This window comes from Mchenga conophoros, linkage group LG14, assembly GCF_057382185.1.
Source record: "Mchenga conophoros isolate Kocher_MC1m ecotype Shallow Benthic linkage group LG14, M_conophoros_male_GT1.1, whole genome shotgun sequence".
NCBI classification, from domain to species: domain Eukaryota; kingdom Metazoa; phylum Chordata; class Actinopteri; order Cichliformes; family Cichlidae; genus Mchenga; species Mchenga conophoros.
In genome coordinates this window covers 26942409-26962309 of record NC_140539.1, presented here as the reverse complement: position 1 = coordinate 26962309, position 19901 = coordinate 26942409, and the positions used below count along the sequence as shown (strand labels likewise).

The 19901-nt window shown below is 41.8% G+C and overlaps 1 protein-coding gene, 1 long non-coding RNA gene and 1 pseudogene across 2 annotated transcripts; 2 read left to right on the top strand and 1 right to left on the bottom strand.

The window, feature by feature from the left end:
* The first annotated feature begins 4653 nt into the window (after nucleotides 1-4653).
* On the top strand, nucleotides 4654-11286 carry LOC146559927 (uncharacterized; annotated as a pseudogene).
* Nucleotides 11287-11824: 538 nt separating this feature from the next.
* LOC146559926 (G2/M phase-specific E3 ubiquitin-protein ligase-like) lies at nucleotides 11825-16988 on the bottom strand. Its single transcript, XM_085244375.1, has 11 exons — nucleotides 16760-16988; nucleotides 16642-16677; nucleotides 16461-16534; nucleotides 16283-16360; nucleotides 15809-16014; nucleotides 15628-15727; nucleotides 12597-12759; nucleotides 12388-12494; nucleotides 12153-12297; nucleotides 11988-12015; nucleotides 11825-11883 (listed from the first exon to the last, which is right to left on the bottom strand). The coding sequence occupies exons 1-11, from the start codon at nucleotides 16868-16870 to the stop codon at nucleotides 11825-11827; spliced, it is 1107 nt and encodes a 368-aa protein (XP_085100501.1). The 5' UTR covers nucleotides 16871-16988.
* A 1081-nt stretch (nucleotides 16989-18069) lies between these two features.
* Nucleotides 18070-19311, top strand: LOC146559925 (uncharacterized). Its single transcript, XR_014888293.1, has 3 exons — nucleotides 18070-18139; nucleotides 18602-18680; nucleotides 19059-19311. It is a non-coding gene; the product is annotated as an uncharacterized LOC146559925 (long non-coding RNA).
* The last annotated feature ends 590 nt before the right edge of the window (nucleotides 19312-19901 follow it).

Genomic DNA, 19901 nt, shown 5'->3' with positions numbered 1-19901 from the left:
CCTACTGCTGCACACTCTGGTTCAACCGCTGCACCGCGGAGGACAAGAGCAAACTGCAGCGGGTGGTGAGGGCAGCAGAGCGGGCAATTGGCACCTCACTAATCAGGGTTCATATGCCTTTTCAAGCTTTTCCAGCACCCCCCCCCCCCCCCCCCGCCTAAAAAAAAAAGAATGCATGTTTCAATTCGCATCACCTCAGTAAGAATGTGAAAATTAAATCATCCTAGGTAAACTTAAACACATTTGTTCCCCTTTTGTTAAGACATAGAAAAACGCACCACATAAAAATACTGCAAAAGGAAACGATCGCCTTATATACATAGTGTATTAACTCAAAATACACACAATAAATCAACTTGTCAGAGATATTCTTCTCCTGTTGAAAAAAAACCAAAAAAGAAATAAATAAGTCTTCTCATCAGATATTGATGCTTCTTTCCTGTGTGACAAGAAATTGGAGACAGATGTTTGTTTGTTTGTTTTTTAAGTTAATTCCCAATAAAACTGTTTTATTGCTAACTACATTGCTGTCTGTATTATTGCCGAAGTCCTAAATGATCACCTTTAAAGTGTTTGTGCTAATAACATCATGTACAATCAGCCAGGCATGGAGAACAGCACTGACTGGGAGAGGCTTTGAACCGATTGATTGATTGATTGAATCTTTATTTTGAACATGTTGAAAAAGTACAACAAAATAGAATTAAAAGAGACAAATGAACAAAGCAAAACAAAAGGAAAACTAGCAACCACAACTCCAAATAACGTTCATGTTCAAAAAGGAGCAGGAAGAAGCATAAGCTTATTTAATCCCACCCCTTTTCCACTATCTAGTATCAATAGACTACAGAAATACCTCCTTGCAATTACATTATATGTTATGTGTAATTTTTTTTAATTTTTATATTTAATATACATATATGTTTCTATCTATCCATACATACGTATATACACACATACGCAAATATACACATTTTCAATAACCCCATTAACACCTCAAGGATACACAACCTACAAATATATATATATATACCCATACCAATATACCCGTGCACGCACACACACATGAAAATATTAGACAAGAACACCCTCACATAGTTCAATTCAACAGACTTTAAGAATGCAAACGCATCTACTTAAAATCTATTGAATTTATCACCTGTGATACATTATGTACAATTCTAATGTATTTTATTCATCTCCCTTAAATAAACAGGCAGCCTTAAAGTATGAAATATTCATATACAAATACACATATAAATGTGTCTACTGTCTCAGTGGCTGATAGTGCCCCACAGGCCTCAGTGTGAGCTTGAAGCCATTTATAATTGTGGCGGGGCGTGGCTTGTGGTGCCGTGCAGGGAGGGCAGACGCACCTGCATGGCATCCGCAATCATGCCCCGCCTACTTAAATACTGTAGTGGGTCCTGTGTGTGGTACGTTGAGCTGGCAGCGGGAGAGCTGCAGCGCTGTGTGTATTGTGGACAGCAACCGTCAAGTATTAATAAAGAATGATTAAAATGCCACTGGGTCTGCGTGGTCATTTACAGTGGTGCCGAAACCCGGGAAGGGAGGCACGGCAGACCCAGGACTGGGCCAGCAGAGGGAGGAGCTGGTGCAAATGGTGGCCAAGCTGGCGGCCCCCAGGTTGCGACCAGCCAGGGACCAGCCTGCCGCTGCACCCATCCCCACTCCACGGGTGGGAGTGGCTTGTGCCCGGGAGGGGCCTGCACCCATTCCTGCTCCCCGGAGGAGGGATGTGGAGCAACTGCTGGGCCCACCACCAGCTCACCCACCTGCCCAGCCCGAGCCGGAGGTCAGCGCGGGGAGAGTGCGCGTGCCGGTGTTCGAGGAGGCGCGCGAAGGTCTGCGCGTGCCGGTGGTCGAGGAGGTGCGCGAGGGTCCGCACCTGCCCGGTGAGGAGGAGGATGAGAAGGTGGAAGAGCTGCTCGAGCCGGGAGTGGCGGCGGAGGAGGTGCCGCGTGAGGGGCTGCTTCAGCCGGGAGCGGCGGCGGCGGAGCAGTCCGAGGTCCCCGTGCCAAGGGAGCCTGCTCGGCTGGAGGGCTAGCTGTGTGACGGCCCCGCCAAGTCTGAGGGCAGCGTGCTCGCCAGACCGGCCTCATCTCCACCAGAGGCCAGCGCACCAATTGATCTTAGGTCGGCCCAGTCACCTGTGAGCCGTGACCACCTGCCACGCGACTGACCTCCGGACCAGCTTTGCCAGCGCCGCTGGAGCGGGCGACCACCTGAACTCACACCCCCCTGTCGCTGGACCTGGAGCTGGGGATGCCAACGGTCTCTCTCCCGCTCGCGGGGGGAGGGGAGTAGGTTTGGCCGGATGGCTCCCCGGCCTCAGTCGGGCGATGGGGGTATGTGGCGGGGCGTGGCTTGCGGTGCCGTGCAGTGACGGCAGACGCACCTGCATGGCATCCGCAATCATGCCCCGCCTACTTAAATACTGTAGTGGGTCCTGTGTGTGGTTGTTGTGGTTGGTACATTGAGCTGGCAGCGGGAGAGCTGCAGCTCTGTGTGTATTGTGGACAGCAACCGTCAAGTATTAATAAAGAATGATTAAAATGCCACTGGGTCTGCCGTGGTCGTTTACAATAATGTTTAAGTAGTTTAATGTGTAGGTGCTGAGGATAAACACATTTTGAATGAAAGCCGGGGAACTTTGGTAGCACAGAAACAAGTGGCTATTCTTTGTGACCATATGGATCGGTCCCTCATATTACCACTATTTCACCCAAAGGCACCAAGTTAACACTTTAAAAAAGTGCAGCAATACACACAAATATAAACAGTATTTGGTGACAACTTTGCTTTCAGCCTCTAACCCTCTGGGGTCCAGGGTATAATTGGCCGTTTTTGACTACTTTTGATTTGGCCTCTATATTTCACCTTTAAAAACTGTTTATCTTGCCAATCTCTTATTTTCTCATTTGGACATACTTTACATACATACACAATTTATCTAAATTCAGACAAAATTCCGAGTAGAAAAGTGATATTTTTGACTGTAAAAACCACAAACATGTTTACCGAATCATTTTCATAACTTGTAATGCAAATAGAAATTGTACATTTTAAAAAAATATGCACAAGTTTTGCAACAACAAAGTTATATGGTACTATTTACCTAAAAATGCAGCCAAGGCTCAGACGTTTTTTATATAACCATTTCAAACTATTTACAGAACAATCAGGTGTGCTGCATCAAATAAGAAGGCACACAAATTATTTATGCAACTCCAAAAAATAGTTTGTGTCCACTATAACACAGATGAGAACAGCGCAGGGATAAATCCTGCAGGTCTGACAGCAGGTGTGTCACTCCTGTTTTCCATGTGAGGACAGCGTTTACACTGCAATTTGCCTTTGGTGGCTTTTTTGCAGCAACTGTGACATTCACTAGTAGAACTGACACACAAAACAAAACAACGACTACACTACACACTAACTACACTAGAAAACACACTAACTTGAGACTCCAAACACGGTAAACTTCACAAATCTCTCACGTACCAAAACTCTCTCTCTTTCGCTCACTCACTTTCTATCGCTGGTCACTCCTAAAACTTCCCCCTCTTCCCAAACAACCAAATGCCGCATGTTGCCATATCATTTTTTGATTGGTCGACATGGTACATTTTTCAACCAATAGGGAAGGAGTGTTTTTTCTTTTTCGTTTTTCACTCACAAGCAAAGCGTGTTTGCTAGCGCTCTCCCTAGAAAACGCAGTTTTTACCGTTTCTTCCCAGAGTAAATGCTACTGTTTTATTAAAAAAAAAACATCAGTTTTACGTGGCCTATCAACACAATTTAAAACCTGGTATATAGTTTGAAGTCCGCACGTTCCACCCAAGTTGAAATGGAGACTCTGGGTCCATCGACCCCAGAGGGTTAATCAGAAAGCCTTAAGTTGGCTAGTTATGTATCGGGCTAATGTTTAAAGCTTTCACTTGAGTAAATTAACTCATATTACTGCTAAGGAATGTTAGCTAAGTTCACAGCATATTCCATAATAGCGCTGCCATACTGCATCACACTCAGTGGATTTCAATCATTTCTCCAGCGAGTTTAATAGCTAGCAAAATAATAATCATAATTTTGAAAAAATAGCATGTGTAACGTACACGTACTGGAAAATTATTTATTAGGACTCACCTAGCATATGACTAGAGAGCGCAAACTCCGCCATTGTCGTTTTCCATCAAACACTCATTAAAACGGCAACCTACAGGTATGTTAGTGCACTCATCACCGACTGTCCAAGGGAGGGGCGGGGTCACATGTTGAAACAGACAGAGGTGCAAGGCACCCCAGGCGGGGAAATTTTGCTTGTACATTTTGGGACTCATTTTATTTCTCTATCTGATAAGAAAACTATTCAATCAGATAGTTATTTGTGTTGAATGAAATACAGTTACACTTTCAAGCAGTTTTAAGCACCACATCTGAAATTCAAGCACTTCAAACCTTGAAAAGACAACATTAAAATTCAAGCATTTTTAAGGATTTCAAGCACCCGTACGAACCCTGACTAATCCCCCTCAGAGACATTTATACTGGCAGACCCGTACCCCCCCCCCCGGTAAACGCTACAGGTCTATCGAGATGAAGACAAACAGACTCAATAGAAGTCTGTCAAACATGCCCTACCTCCACCCTGATTGGAGGTGTGCCATGGGCATTACACCTTATTTATAAACTGTATATCTGTGTATACTTTAATGAAACCAACATTCCTACCTCTTTAAACTGTATTTACTGTAACACTATTTAACCCCCCTCCCCCCTCACACACACACACACACACACACTCAATGTGTATGTGTGTGTATGTGTGTATGTGCGTGTGTGTATGCATGGGTGTATCCGTATATATGCAGGTGTATGTATAAGTTGTACATACATTTCTTGTGTAAATGTAAATTTGTCTGTGTTATAGTGTAAATACTTATGCTATTGTGTACTTCACACACATGGAGAGATGCTAAACTGTAACAATGACAATAAAGAGCTACTCAATTCTATTCTATTCTATTCTTCTACTTAAGTATAGAATGTCTGTAGTTTTGCAAACTCTGCCAGCCTCCTGCGGACTTCATGCTGCCACCACTATGGCGTTATTTTTGTGCCACTATTCTGAGCGCACGTAAAAAAAAATTGAGCGCACGTAAAAAAAAATTGCAGGTGCAAGTGTTGCATTTTGAGGAGAAATTTATTTTGAGCGTACAAAAGCTGAATTTGAGTGAACAAAATTCATTGCTGCGCGCAAAAAACGTATTTCAGTGTTTGCGCTTATCCATATACACACACAATAGCACCCCCTCTCGCTCAGTTTTTTCATTTGCGCTTGCTCGCAATGTGTTGCTTGCGCTCACAACATTCTCTGCTTTGTATGCTCAACTCTCTGTACACTGTTATGCCACAAAACCAACCAATCACAGACTTGGTTTCAAAAATTCTGATTGGCTCTTACGGTCTCCAATCAGCTCGCTAGCTACTGCATTCCGGAAACACTGTCCGAAATGTAGCTAAATCCAGCTAAACTCTATTAAACCCCAATTTGCGGATAATATTTTTAATTATTTTATTTTAAAATATATTATTTTTTAAGACTATTGTTGGTGTAGTATAATGTAGTTGCATCATACAACCATGCCATCTGACTCATTTTTCCAAATTATATTTGAGTAGCTCTCTTTTATGTCGTCGAATACTGAACAGCAGCACGAAAACAGCATGTCCCGGCCACATGTAAGTAATATAAAATCATTTTGTACATTATTATTCGCTTGATAACTGACGTTAGCTAATTTGAAAACTATGCAAACTTGAAAAATGATGTACCTCATGTAGTTTGTTTTATGGGTTGTTTATTTTTGTCTGAGATACATCATTTCATTGTATTTTTCTAATTACTTGTCCATGTTCTTTGCTGCTTTTAACTAATTCACTGCCAGGGTTTTTGAGCATTTTTACTCATTTTTGAAGAGCCACAGAAAACTGTGTGTTATGATCATATAAACGCTGAACCTACCAAAATGAAGAACAGACTCTCTTCTTCCATCCAAAAAAAAAAGCTTGTTTCTACCATTTTCCATTCTTTAGTAATCAGCTGTAGAAGAGAGGTGGGTTCCACCAAAAATGCCTGTTTTGACCACAAAAAGGGAGAAAACTGCTTTTTGTGAAAAATACATTTCAAGCAGTCTGATGTTCACTGACAAGCTGCCCGAGGTTGTATTCTAGCCCCTCCCATTGGAAACGTAATTGACGTCTATAGACGTCAATGGCAGTCAACGTAAGTTTTTCAATTGACGTCTATAGACGTCAATGGCAGTGAATGAGTTAACAGGACATACTGAGACAGCAAATGATGCATAGACTCCTCTCTAAACTGGAAGCTGCTTTAAACCAACAACCACTAAATCTGGATTATTTGGAGTTCTTGACTCGTCATGAGCTTCTGTTTGAATCTTTCTCTCAGCAAATAGGCGGTCTGTCAGAGATTACCAGTGTTGGGGAGTAACGGAATACATGTACCGCCGTTACGTATTTAAAATACAAAATATGAGTAACTGTATTCTGTTACAGTTACCGTTTAAAAAGGTGGTATTCAGAATACAGTTACTTTGTTGAAATAAATGGATTACACTGCGGTACTTTCCTGTTTCATTTTGTCGCGGGTCAGGACTGTTTGGGTTTTGTTTGACAGCTACGTTCTGTTGTTCCAGGCGGCAGCGTTACGGTTGCCATGGTTACAGGGCGACGCTCTCTCTCTCTCTGCGACTGTGTGTTTCCTGGGTGAGAGAGCGCCTTTTCGTTGTTGTTGTTGTTGTGCTAAGCTAACAGGCAGAATGCTACAAGCATAGCTCTAAAGAATGTAGCATCATGGGCAGTGTAGTCCGTGTTGCAGGGAGAATGGACTGCCATACACGTTATGGGTCTGTAAGCGCGAGGAGGGAGAAAAAGGGGAGTGGAAAGGTACGAGTTGTCATCGAGGAAAAACGGGAGCTGGAAGCATGTAAATATTATAATAACCACTGCAGCCAAACAGAGAGCCTGACGAGTCCAGTTGTAAGTAAGCTATTAAGACTCGACTGTGCACCGTGTTCGTGTTTTCCTCCGAAAACAATAAGTTCCGTTGGAGCAGTCTTTCAACGCCTCTCTCTGTCTCTCGCAAGAAAAATTGACCCACACAACAAAGTAAAGCTATTTTTCAGCTACGAGCCGACAGGGACCCCGCCGTATTAGTCAGAGGTCCCTTTACTACAGTTCGGAGTCGCGGACGTTCAGTAATAGTAATAAATCACACAGCATAGTACATTCACGTTGTTGTAAAAAGTATGATAATATATTAAGTAATCCAAAGTATTCAGAATACGTTACTGTCATTGAGTAACGTAACGGAATACGTTACAGAATACATTTTGGGGCATGTATTCTGTATTCTGTAATGGAATACATTTTAAAAGTAACTAGGGTTGCCAACCGTCCCTTAAAAAACGGAATCGTCCCGTATTTAGAAACAAAAGTACACGTCCCGTATTGAGCTAATAAGGGACGCACTTTGTCCCGTAATACAGTGAGAATCAAAAGTAGTCTATAAATGTTTATGGAATTAACGCTTTGTTTGAAAACATAATTCCCAGCCCCTCTCCTGCTTTGTGACCAATGAGCTGACAGCACACTTGTGACAATTCGAGTATGACAATTCAGATTACCGCTCATCTCATTGGTCGAGGAAAGGTCGCTTACGGAGAAAATACTGGAAGACAACAGATGACCACAACAAGAAGCATGGCCAACAGGGAAACAAACGCCGACACTGCGGTGCAAGTCTCGGACGACAGTACACCTAAAGCTGGGCAGACACTGTGCGATTTTTTCAGTCACATTATTCAGCTCCTGCTCAAACTGCACGATTGACTCGCAGGGGTTAGAAGTTGGTAGGTCACGATGCAGGTCTCACACTATACCGCCCGATGCTCTGATGCGACCTGAGTGCTCACACTGTGCCTCCATAAAATGAAGGTTATAACAGAAATCGCTCTCTCTCTCTGTCTTTCACTCACACAGACACACCACCACCATCAACTTTGCTAAATTGCTAATGAAAAACATTAATCAGGCAGCTGTGATTGAGCATTTTCACGGTTGTTGTGGTCGTGATAATTTTGTGATGCCACATCGAAAAGACTCGGATGAGCTTTCCAAAGTTCTACAAGTTGTGCCTCCATCGCTTGTGTCCAGATCAGACGCCGCACAGCCGTGCTGCTCCGTCTTTTTCACCGACGTTTACGTGTTTGCACGTGAGCAGCGTGAGCGGCTGTGGTGACACCCTCACGAGCGATTGATGATCGGGAGCTGGTCGTGAGGTATTAATCGCTTCTCGTTACCCCACGTATACTACACGATGCACGATGAAGGCCAAAATCGGGCCGATCACCAAATCGGTCGCACGACTCAAAAATCGTCTCAAAATGGGCCAAAAGTCGCACAGTGTAAGCCCAGCATTAGAGCAGCAATGTTTGTTCCCCTCAGAGAAAGAAAAAAAGGGCTGCAAAAGTACAGGGAGGAATGGGAAAAGGAAAACACCTGGCTGGGAAAATGCACGATAACACCTATAAAGCGCACTGCACTGTGTGCCGGCGCACTTTTTCCATAGGCATGCTCCTAAGGATGGGCACATGAAGAACATGAGGGGCGTGAAAGCTCGGGGAACCCTTAACCAATTTCTTGTCCACCAGGCCACGGCAGAAGCAGATATGGTATGTAAACACTGGTTTGTGTTTTTTTTAAACCCTCTGGTTAAGGTTAATATGGGCATGTGCAGTGAATATCAGCGCTATGTGGCCAGAAGTGTGATAATATCATTTATTTTGTGTAATAAACAACTGCAAGGATAGATGATTACAACAAATAGATGACTAATACATAAAAGTAATACATAGATGAATGATGATGATGAGTTATGTGTAATCATGGGAACAAGTGGGTTTACAAACAGGAGCAGCTGATTAGCATTAGAAAAGCTGAAATAATACCTCAACTGAAGCCAATTGTACTAAATGCACTATATGTGCACAGTTACAAGAATATTTTTCGTTCTATTGCTTTCTATTAATTTATATAATTTTAAGTTAAGCAGGACAGAGTTCTTTTAAAGAAAGATTTACTTATATTCTCAAAAGTTAAGCATGACAGGCTTCTGTTTAAGAAAGAGACCTGTTTTACTGTGTTAATGTTGTCATTTTGAGCTAAAAAATAAATGGCTAAATGATCATTTGTTTCCCATATGGTCATATCACAAAGAATATGCATCTGCTCAAATCAAATTCAAGTCAAATGGTTAAAAAATAATTTCACACACAAAAAAAAAAGAGCTACCACACTGGGAAGGGTGAACTGGGTTGCCACGAGGTGTCCCTTATTTATTTTTCAGGGAGTTGGCAACCCTAAAAGTAACCTTCCCAACACTGGAGATTACAGAGGCTCTACAAAACGTTCATCATCTGGTTCAGTGTTAAATTAATCAGCTCTGTGGCCATTATTGAACTGGAAACAGAAGTTGATCTGGGACCTGGCCACCCCAAAATTGTACTAGAGAGAGAAAAACTCAAGAATTTGTTGGACATTCAGCTGCCAGTCAGCTGCATTGCTAAATGTCTTGGTGTTTCAAGAAGAACAATCTACAGGAGGATGCAAGAATTTGACTTGTCTGTGAGAGGAACATACAGCACAATGAATGACCAAGACCTGGACAACATCATATCGGCTATCAAAAATCAGATGCCAAATGGTTCAAGGACATTTGGTTTCTATGGGTCTCCGTGTTCAGTGGTGGAGAATGATGGCCTCCATGCATCGAGTTGATGCTGTAGGGATCTTCAAACGGATCACAGAACTAGGCTGTGTTGTGCGAAGAAGCTACTCGGTGCGAGGCCCTCTCTCCCTGGTCCACATAGACACAAATCACAAGCTAATAAGGTAAAATACCCACTTATATAGCTCTAACACAAGTTGGGCAGAAAGATGCATGTTATACTTTAAATCTGCTTTAATCAACCTTATCTGATAGGTCTTTCAGTGTATTTATAATATTTTAAAAAGCACTTGATAGAGTAATATTAAGTAAAAGGATTACAGGATGTGTAACAAAACCAGTAATATTGTTAATTGTAAATTTTCTTGAGCAATTATTTACACTTTGTATATCGATATTTTCCATGATAACAAGCCTATCAACACATAATATGTTAAGTGCTCCAGAAAACTTAAAAAAAAAAATCATGACAAGAGAACTAAAGTATTTAGTCTCATTGAACTTATAAACATATAAAAATGTTGGTATTATTTTCAGCACACCTGACAAGTGTCCAGTTTAAGTCAGTGGCAAGTGTGCATACTGAAAAATGTATTTTCAATGTCTTACATGTTCTGCAAATCAAGCCTTAGTGAGATTGTTTTCCCTCTGAAACAGGTACAATGTTGTGATCTTTGGTGGAGTGGATGGCTACTCAAGGAAGGTAAAATTTTAACTGTTATGTAGAATATCCTGTCTTCCTTCTCTCACCCCAACCGGTCGCAGCAGATGGCCGCCCCTCCCTGAGCCTGGTTCTGCCGGAGGTTTCTTCCTGTTAAAAGGGAGTTTTTCCTTCCCACTGTCGCCAAAGTGCTTGCTCATAGGGGTCATATGATTGTTGGGTTTTTCTCTGTATCTATGAAGCGCCTTGAGGCGACTTTTGTTGTGATTTGGCGCTATATAAATAAAATTGAATTGAATTGAATATTTGGTAGTTTTGAAATGAGAGCTTTATTAGGTTATTTTTTATGAACATCAATTATTCAGCAAGCCAACATAGTGGACGATTAGCAATTTATTTTTTAAATTTATAATCAGTTCTTTACAAAAAAAGGTGATAAGTACTACCAATATTGATGTATAGACTACTCAAGCTTTGAATTATGGTTATGAACATAGAACCGTACCATATTCCTTGAACACTTATTATGAAACTGCATTATTAACTGAAAAACTATACATCATCTGAAACCAGATCTTTAATTTTCCATTTGTTTTTACTGCAGGTCCTGTACTTGGATGCAGCAACTAACAACAGGGCAAAAACTGCATTGATTTGAAGCATGAAATACCTGAAATCCAAATTCAAATGTATTTACAGAGTAGAACGACTTTGGCGTGATGTCTGGATTGCAGTCACTAGCAAGTACCATGATATTCTTCACTCACTCGAGGAGGATAGTAGTATCCTATAGTATTGTGTATATGTATATATACACAATACTATAGGTGTCATGAACCGAAGTTCAGCGCACAAGCTGGACCTAGAAGCAGAGCCAACACACACAGGAGTACGAGAAAATAAACTTTATTTTAACTGAAGGTGTCCCGGGAGGGTAGAAGGAAAACGCGTGAAACTAGAGAAACCAAGGGACCGGGAGATGAGTCGCGCAGGAACGCCGAAAACGGGACTGTGAGAAGGCTGCAACAGAAAAAGGAAAAGCATTATTGGGGCGCGGGGAAATAGCAGCATACGTGGGGGAAGAGTATGAGTCTTACGGTGACAGCGGGGCCGTGGGAGCCGGAGGGAGGGTCCGCGGGGGAGCTCCAGGAAAGTCGAGGTGGCGAGTACTGAAGGCGATCCAAATTCCAGACGGGCAGGAGGACAGGCAGGTGGCTCAAAAAAACACGCCGAGTTGTTATCTGAGTGCACAGGACAGAATTAGCGCTAGTTCAGACAGATGAGTTTTCACAATCGCTTTCCCGCAGGTGTACGTTACCGCTGTGAGACGACTACGGACTGGCGTGGAGCAGCAGGCTGGGCTGGATCAAATAGTCCACCTGATGATCGCCTGGGATGGGGTGCAGGTGTGGAGTTAACAGCCACGCCCGTGGGCGTGGGCATCCCATCAGCTCCTCGGACGCCGGGCCGCGGACCATGACAATAGGTATATACAGCTCATCATAATGAAATCAGCATCTGGCTGTAAATAAGGAAATAAAGTAGGTTATATTTTAGATATATTGTTCATTCAAAACTAATAAATAAATACAGGATAACTACAATACAGATAAGTGGACTGTCTTTGGATCAGACTGAAGCTGCTATGTTAATACTTACTTTGAGGATTTTCCCAGGAACAAACAAACTGTGGCAAGCTTCAGGATTTACAGCCATCAGGTTCACAAGACCATACAGTTCCATGCCCTTTTGGAGCTGCTGTAGCTTTGGAATCAGTCTTGTTGTAGAGTGTAAGACAATGGCACTTAAAAAAAACAAACAAAAAAAACAAAATGAAAAACTAGTTGGGGATGGGGGGGTGGGTTAATGATCTCTCTGATTTTTTCTCTCTTACCGGATCATGCTTTCCTTACTATCCATCTTTATCTGGTTTGTGTATCCACAGTTGACAATTTCATCAGCCCACATCATCAGAGACTGTATGTCTGCTGCATCTTCAACCTGGAAATGTATAATGTGAAAGAGGAAATACAGAAGGTTAAAAGTGTTTAAAAACACCATACTCATAATATATCATGTGCCAGAGCTAAACCAGGTGCTCACTTTGCGGATGAGCAGGGAAGATTCCACATCTGCAACATCCTCCTTAGACAGACAGCTGAAATCAACCTCTCCTGAGCAGAGGAAATTGTAGCACCATTCTTTGAAAAAGGCAGGAGATGGGCCTCCTTGGGCGAGGCTGACTACAATTATTTCACCAACAGTTCTGTGTAGACAAATGATTATAATTCATTTTCAGGTAACATTTACAAAAATATCGGATGCGTATTAAATGTAATACACAAAGCTCGTATGGACTGCGGACTATAACGGACTATAAACGACCAGCTTCTTCAATGATGAATGCCGATGCTTCACTGGCTGATGAGCTGAACACGTTTTATGCTCGCTTCGACGCCGCAGCAATTAAAACAACAAACGGCTGCGCGCGCTCGGAGTGCACCAGTGAAGAAAATGCATTCGTCATCACAGAGCATGCCGTGAGGAACACCTTCAGGAGGGTGAACACCAGGAAGGCAGCAGGACCAGATACAATCCCTGGCCGGGTCCTTAGAACCTGCGCTGATCAACTAGCACTGGTGTTCACGGAGATCTTCAACCTCTCCCTGGCCCAAGCTGTGGTTCCCACGTGCTTCAAACGGTCCATTATTGTCCCTGTTCCAAAGAAACAACAGCCCGCTTGCCACAATGACTACCGTCCAGTAGCACTGACTTCAATTGTGATGAAGTGTTTTGAAAGACTGATGAGAGATCACATCACTTCTTCACTTCCTCCCACCATCGACTCACTTCAGTTTGCTTACCGGACTAATCGTTCCACAGACGATGCCATATCTCACCTGCTCCACACATCCCTGAGTCACCTGGACACTGGCAGAGGGAATTATGTTAGGATGCTGTTCGTGGACTACAGTTCAGCATTCAACACAATAATTCCCTCTAAGCTTTTCACCAAGTTGACAGATCTAGGACTCAGCTCATCACTGTGTCAGTGGATCCTCAACTTCCTCACAGACAGACCCCAATCAGTGAGGGTAGGAAAACAAGTCTCCCCCTCCATCTCACTCAGCACTGGAGTGCCTCAGGGCTGTGTTTTAAGCCCCCTGCTGTACTCACTGTACACTTATGACTGTGTAGCTACATCCGACACCACCTCCATTGTCAAGTTTGCTGACGACACTGCTGTTGTGGGCCTGATCTCCGACAACATCGAGACGGCCTACCTGGAGGAGATTAGGAACCTGGAGACCTGGTGCCAGGAGAATAACCTCCTCCTAAACATCAGCAAGACTAAGGAGCTGATCGTGGACTTCACTACAAAGCAGGCGAGGAATTACAAACCCCTCATCATCAGTGGCACGCCAGTGGAGAGAGTGGACAGTTTCCGATACCTGGGTGTCCACATCACTCAGGACCTGTCATGGTCCTGTCACATCAACACCCTGGTTAAGAAAGCCCGTCAGCGTCTCTTCTTCCTCAGAAGACTTAGAGACTTCCATCTGCCACTGAAGGTGCTCAAGAACTTCTACTCCTGCACCATCGAGAGCGTCCTGACGTCAAACATCTGCACCTGGTTTGGGAACAGCACCAAGCAGGACAGACGAGATCTGCAAAGGGTGGTGCATCAGAGCTCCCTGACCTGCTGTCCATCTACACCAAGCGGTGCAAGTCCAAAGCTAGGAAGATTATGATGGACCTCTCCCATCCCAACAATGGACTCTTCTCACTGTTGAGGTCTGGGAAGCGCTTCCGCTCCCTTAACCCTTTACAGCCGATCGGAGCGGGCACGCTCTGTTTTGCGTAACTATTTTTAAATCCCGGTAGCTCTGCAACCAAGTAAGCTAGCGCAATAATTTTTTTTGCATATGAAACTGGAGGAGTTGTACTTACATCTTATGCCATCAGCTTGTCCTAGGTCACAGTTTCCTTCCACATATAGCTTTGCAAAAACTGCATAAAAATCACTTGCAGCAACAAAAACATGATATTCCAGAAACACGCTTCGCCGATCCATCAGCTGTTTGTAACACTTCCTACGTCCATCAGCGCGAACTATCACATGACCGCATGACCTGCCCGAAACCGGAAGTGACGTCATTTTGCGGAAATGTAGTTTTTTACGATCGGGGCCTTATGAGCTTGTGTTTTACTTGTTATGTGTTTTAAAAAGTTATGTTTGACTTTATGACTTTCTGTGTCGTTTCTGGGATGCTTAAGACTCATATTGCACTGCTGGAAATAGTTTATTTTGATGCATATGCTGTTATTTTGCAAATTTGCACTATAATATTTATTTTCGTTTTTCCTGCAGTATATAAAAATTGGTGTATTTCAAAAATAAAACTATGAAGACACTCAAAATAAATTTCCTGTGGTGGGAAACTAGTTTGTGTAACTTTTTTGTATTTACAGTTTTGAGGGATAAGCCTCTTAAATTTCTCTAACTAGAAATATATGTTAAAAAAACAAAAACGATTTTCAATTTTTTTGTAGTTTATTGCACTTTTTTGCAATTTATGTAATTACTATGCACCTAATGCAGACATATTATTAAAGTTTGGGCTATAATGGTTGTATTGATGTATAGCAACTTGAAATGCTCCCAAAAATGGCTCCACAGCATGTAAAAATATAATATAAGCTCTGGCGAACTTGGTTCTATGGTAGGTCTTAAAGGGTTAAGGCCAAAACAGAGAGAATGAAGAGGAGCTTCTTCCCCCAGGCTATTCGGGGCCTGAACCAGGTGTAGGACTGGACTCTCCCAAACACGTCACTATAAGACTGGACTCTCACACACGTCACCACACGCACCACCACACATTTCCTATAATCCTATAATTCCTATAATTTATAATCCTTATCTTTATAATCTCTTCTGCTATTTGCACATTCTTTACTGTAAATTCCTAAGTTAATTTGTAAATTTTTGTAGTAAATTGTAAATATTGTAAAACTTTTCTTCTGTCATTTAATGGTCGGGCATTGTACAGCTACAAGCATTTCACCCCCATGTCATACTGTGTATGGTTGTGTGTGTGTGACAAATAAAATTTGAATTTGAATTTGAACCAACCTGAAGTTTTCAATATCAAGATCGGTCAGAGAATACTTGGGGTTTTTGCCCTTGTTCTCAGGTCCTTCAAAGAATCTGCTTTCAATACCTGAAATCATGTCTTTCATACAAAAAATATCCGCATTTTTAAGTTATCCATTATTTATTGACACTAGGACAAAACAGGTAATAGGCAACTCACCACTCAAAAACTCTTTCCTAAGTGCTCCTGTATCCTCGCCTGCCTCTCCAATGAAAACCACCCTAAGAACACTGGTGGGAGATGCAGCTTTTTTTCTCTGCCACTGGAGAATGCCTCTGTCTGGAAGGTCTTCTCTGTCCACACACAACTTAAATTCTGTTGTGGTGTCGACTTGTTGTTCAAGGCAACGCAATACATCTTCCACGCTTAACAAAAACAGGGTAGAAAACATCCTAAGTTCTCAAAGAAAAATAATCATCTTTAGATTAAAAGAGGCTACCACGCTAAACGTGATTAGAAATTATTGCAGCATGTTCTGTGAAACAACCTTTAACAATAATTTAAAGTAGTCTGATCATAAAATGTTTTATATGAAATTAAACCCCAGTTATTGTGTAAAAGATCTTACACATAATTTTAACAAATGGTTCTGCGCAATAGTGTGTATATGAACTATAATAGAGCAAAAAGTACCTGTCTGTTGTGCGTACTGAAGTTTGAGCTGGTGTCCCTGTAGTTTGGTCATTTTCTTCAGGCACCATGCATTGAAAGCTGTTGACGAAACAAAGTTAAAAAAAAAAAAAAAACTACATATGTTTGCGTGGACTGTTACTGATTAACATTTTTTCATAAACGGCTGAAAAAAGATTACCTATCCCCACACAGACTCGCATGGACTGTGATCTCATCTTCAGGAAAATCCTTAGTGCATATTGGACAAATAACCTACAATTTCAAAAAAGGGGTACATGTTATGCATAGTGGGAAAAAGATCATTACCGATACAAAATTCATTGTAGTTACTATGGTTTTTAGTAATGTGCTAGGTTTACCTTGCATTTGCTTTTCACAATGCATAACTCCGATTCCTGCAGAATCAAAAAACAGTAATTGTGATACTATATTATTTAATCAAAATTGCTCATTTTGATTTCATCAAAATTGTCTCACCTCATCATCAGTCTCATCAGGAGAGAATTTTCCTTTGCACGTATTGATGTGTACTGCAAGCATCTGCAGAGGCATAACTTCATTACACTGGTAACATATCTTCTTTGGCATCTTTGAAAAGTGCTGTGAGTCGGGAGGTAGAGGAGATGTGTCTAATGTTTCCTGAAGAGGTACTATGTAAAAAGTGGATTTGCCACCTCCTGACACAGCTTTCAGTGTTTTGACAGAATATCCTTCTGTTTCAGGTGGGATTACAGTGAGCTTTCGTTGACCACCGCCACCTTTATTGACAGAAAAATAGCATAAACAATCAAGCAGCAAAAGTATCAACCAGGGGCGGAGCGTGGGGGTGGCTTACTGGGCTTAAGCCCGGGTTGTTTTGTCAGAAGCCCGGGGTCTTTTGGAGTGTAATTTTTTCATAGTTAGATGCCTGGCTGACAACTGTATAAAACAAAAAGTGCAAGCAATATTCGAAGCACATAGTGCACACTGTGGGAATTTACGACTGTGCGTGAATCCCCCCTGATGTCTGTGAAGGTTCTCAGTCATCCAGGTCATCGTAGTCAAAGGAGCTTGCAAAGAAAAGCGTCTGGACTTCTTTAAGTTGCTTGAAGACGTTTCACCTCTCATCCGAGAAGCTTCTTCAGTTCTAAGGTCAAATGGTGGAGAGTCCCAGATATAAACCTAGTGGGAGTGACCCCCCACAGAGGGACAAAAGGACCCCCTGATGATCCTCTAATCGCCTGAGCCAAGGTGGGAAACTGGGCGTGGGTCCCAATCAGCCAGAGTTTCGGGTGTGTTCATTGTGGGGCCAGGTTTCACAATGAACTGGATAGTCAGATTTCTAGGCTCCGGCTGCCCACTCTCTGTTGGCCTCCCTGAAGGATTTGTGGATATGTTGTTAAGCAGCAAAGACACCAGATTTCTTACTGCTGACTCAACTGCACCATTACCCTAAAAAGCATGATTAGGATACACTGCCTCAGTAAGACAACTACGCTGGTAATTACCCATAAGGCTAGCTTAAACTCTACAGCTGCATCTGTAACTACAATTTCACACACTGTAAACCCCAACAGTCTACCTGACTTATAAAGTTTGTGGATATAACAATTAAAATTCCTCACAAAGTTGAAACAACTTAAAACTTTTCTGTTCGATTAACGATTCAAACAGTTATAATTGTACATGGCTTAGAAGTTAAGAGTAAATACTGCTTTCTTAATTATGATTTTTGAGTAAATGTTTTTTTTCCGAGCTCCGCATGTGGACGTCATGACGTCATGACGTCTTCTCTCTAACCTGAACGACGTTGACAGAAAATTCTGTTCAATATGGCTGCCCTTCTCGAGCGACTGGAGAACACATTTGGAGAAACTTGTAAGTAAAACTGAACCTTCGTTATGTTTATTTTTTCCGTAAAAAAGCAAGTATATTAATATGTTGCAGCCAATAACTTGTTTTCGAATGCGCTGTTGTGTTAAAAAGCACAGACCCAGGTGGTGAATAGTTGTTCGCGGTTGTTCGCGCTCTTTTTCAAACATAGATTATGTCGTCAGTTTTACAGTTTTAACCGATTAAAACACAGTTTTACGAAGAATCACACATAAAGAAAGGGTCTTAGTGATATTTTAACGACCCCTTGCCAACGCAAGAAAGTTGGCGTTTTTACAACAGCAGCCTCATTGTTCGGCAGGTTTTTTTTTTTTCTTCTCATTAGCATCATTCAAAAGTGACTTAGCTAGCAGTGGCAACTTCTATCTAAAACAATTGAAATATAGCAAGGTGTTGTATATTTAGTGTGCTGATAAGGTTTTCAATATTTTTATTTTTTCTTCCAAGGCTGAAGGCCAAAGACAAAAAGACAGAAGAAAAAAAAATTCAGACTGCAATTAATTTCAGGTGGAGACAGTAAACACAGGTGAGTTGAAAGATCTATTGAAGAAACCATTCATTAAGTCCCTTAAGGTGAAGATTTCATATATTGATAATGATAAAATTAACACAAATTAAAAGTTTCACTGATAAACACACAATTTTTCCTTGCTTTGAACCCCATGTTCTATATAGATCACAGCTCTGATCTGGAGAACACTATTTTAAAATACTGTGTAGGGTTTTTGTCAAATGATTAAGAAACATACTCTCTGTCACAAGAGACAGAAAGGTTGTATCTTAAAAGAAAAGTCTCCAAAATTTAGTAGAGTCTGATGTCATGCAGTTTCATAAACATGTATTCTCCCCAAAGAATGACACCTGAAAACTTTGCGTTAAATGAACTTTTCTTTTCCCTTTTTAGGAGGCGCCTGATATCAACGTGAAACGCACTGCAGTACTTCGTGCCCTTCCTGTATACCTGCGGGAGGAGGACCCAGAATTCTTTTAGACATGTAATGTAAGTGTATTTTTGCATTACTTAAATTCTGCCAGTAAGATAAAATGCTATGGATTTTTTTTAAATACAATTTAATACCCTAGCAGCTACCAAATTGTACAAACAAAATACCCTCTCTGTAGAAAACCCACACACACACAGGTCAGGAGCAGGGCACAGGCGTATCACAGCACTATGGCTATGCTGCAGGTGGCCCAAAAACCAGGCTGAAGTCAAGATTTAGTTTCTTTTTGAGATAAAGTCATGAAATAAAAAATTACTTTTTTTTTTAGAAAAATAATAAAAATACAAATTATGTAATGCAAGAAGCTAACACGTTAATGTACATTTTTCAAAAAAAGTAGAGTACCCTAACTCGTTACAAAGTAACCCACTACACTGCTGAATGTTTTGCTAGATTAGAGGTCATGCTTGTCACATTCTCTCAAACCAACCTTACTTATTTAATTGGGGCGATCGTGGCTCAAGAGTTGGGAGTTCGCCTTGTAATCAGAAGGTTGCCGGTTCGAGCCCTGGCTCCGACAGTCTCGGTCGTTGTGTCCTTGGGCAAGACACTTCACCCGTTGCCTACTGGTGGTGGTCAGAGGGCCCGCTGGTGCCAGTGTCCAGCAGCCTCGCAAAAGTTTTAAGTTCAGTCAACTTGTTCGGGTTTACAGTGCAGCATATTAAACAGAAAGGACAGCAAATTACAAAATTCAGAAAAATTTTTTTTTAACTCACCCGATACTGTGGTGTAGTATTATTGGA

What these genes read in the sequence shown, in the direction of transcription:
- LOC146559926 (XM_085244375.1), bottom strand. Translation starts at nt 16,870, where the DNA reads ATGCCAAAGAAGATATGTTACCAGTGTAATGAAGTTATGCCTCTGCAG. An exon ending in GCGAGTCTGTGTGGGGATAG is followed by an intron (nt 16,361 to 16,460) that starts GTAATCTTTTTT and finishes TTTCGTCAACAG; the next exon opens with CTTTCAATGCATGGTGCCTG. An exon ending in TTCCTGGGAAAATCCTCAAA is followed by an intron (nt 12,016 to 12,152) that starts GTAAGTATTAAC and finishes CCTTATTTACAG; the next exon opens with CCAGATGCTGATTTCATTAT.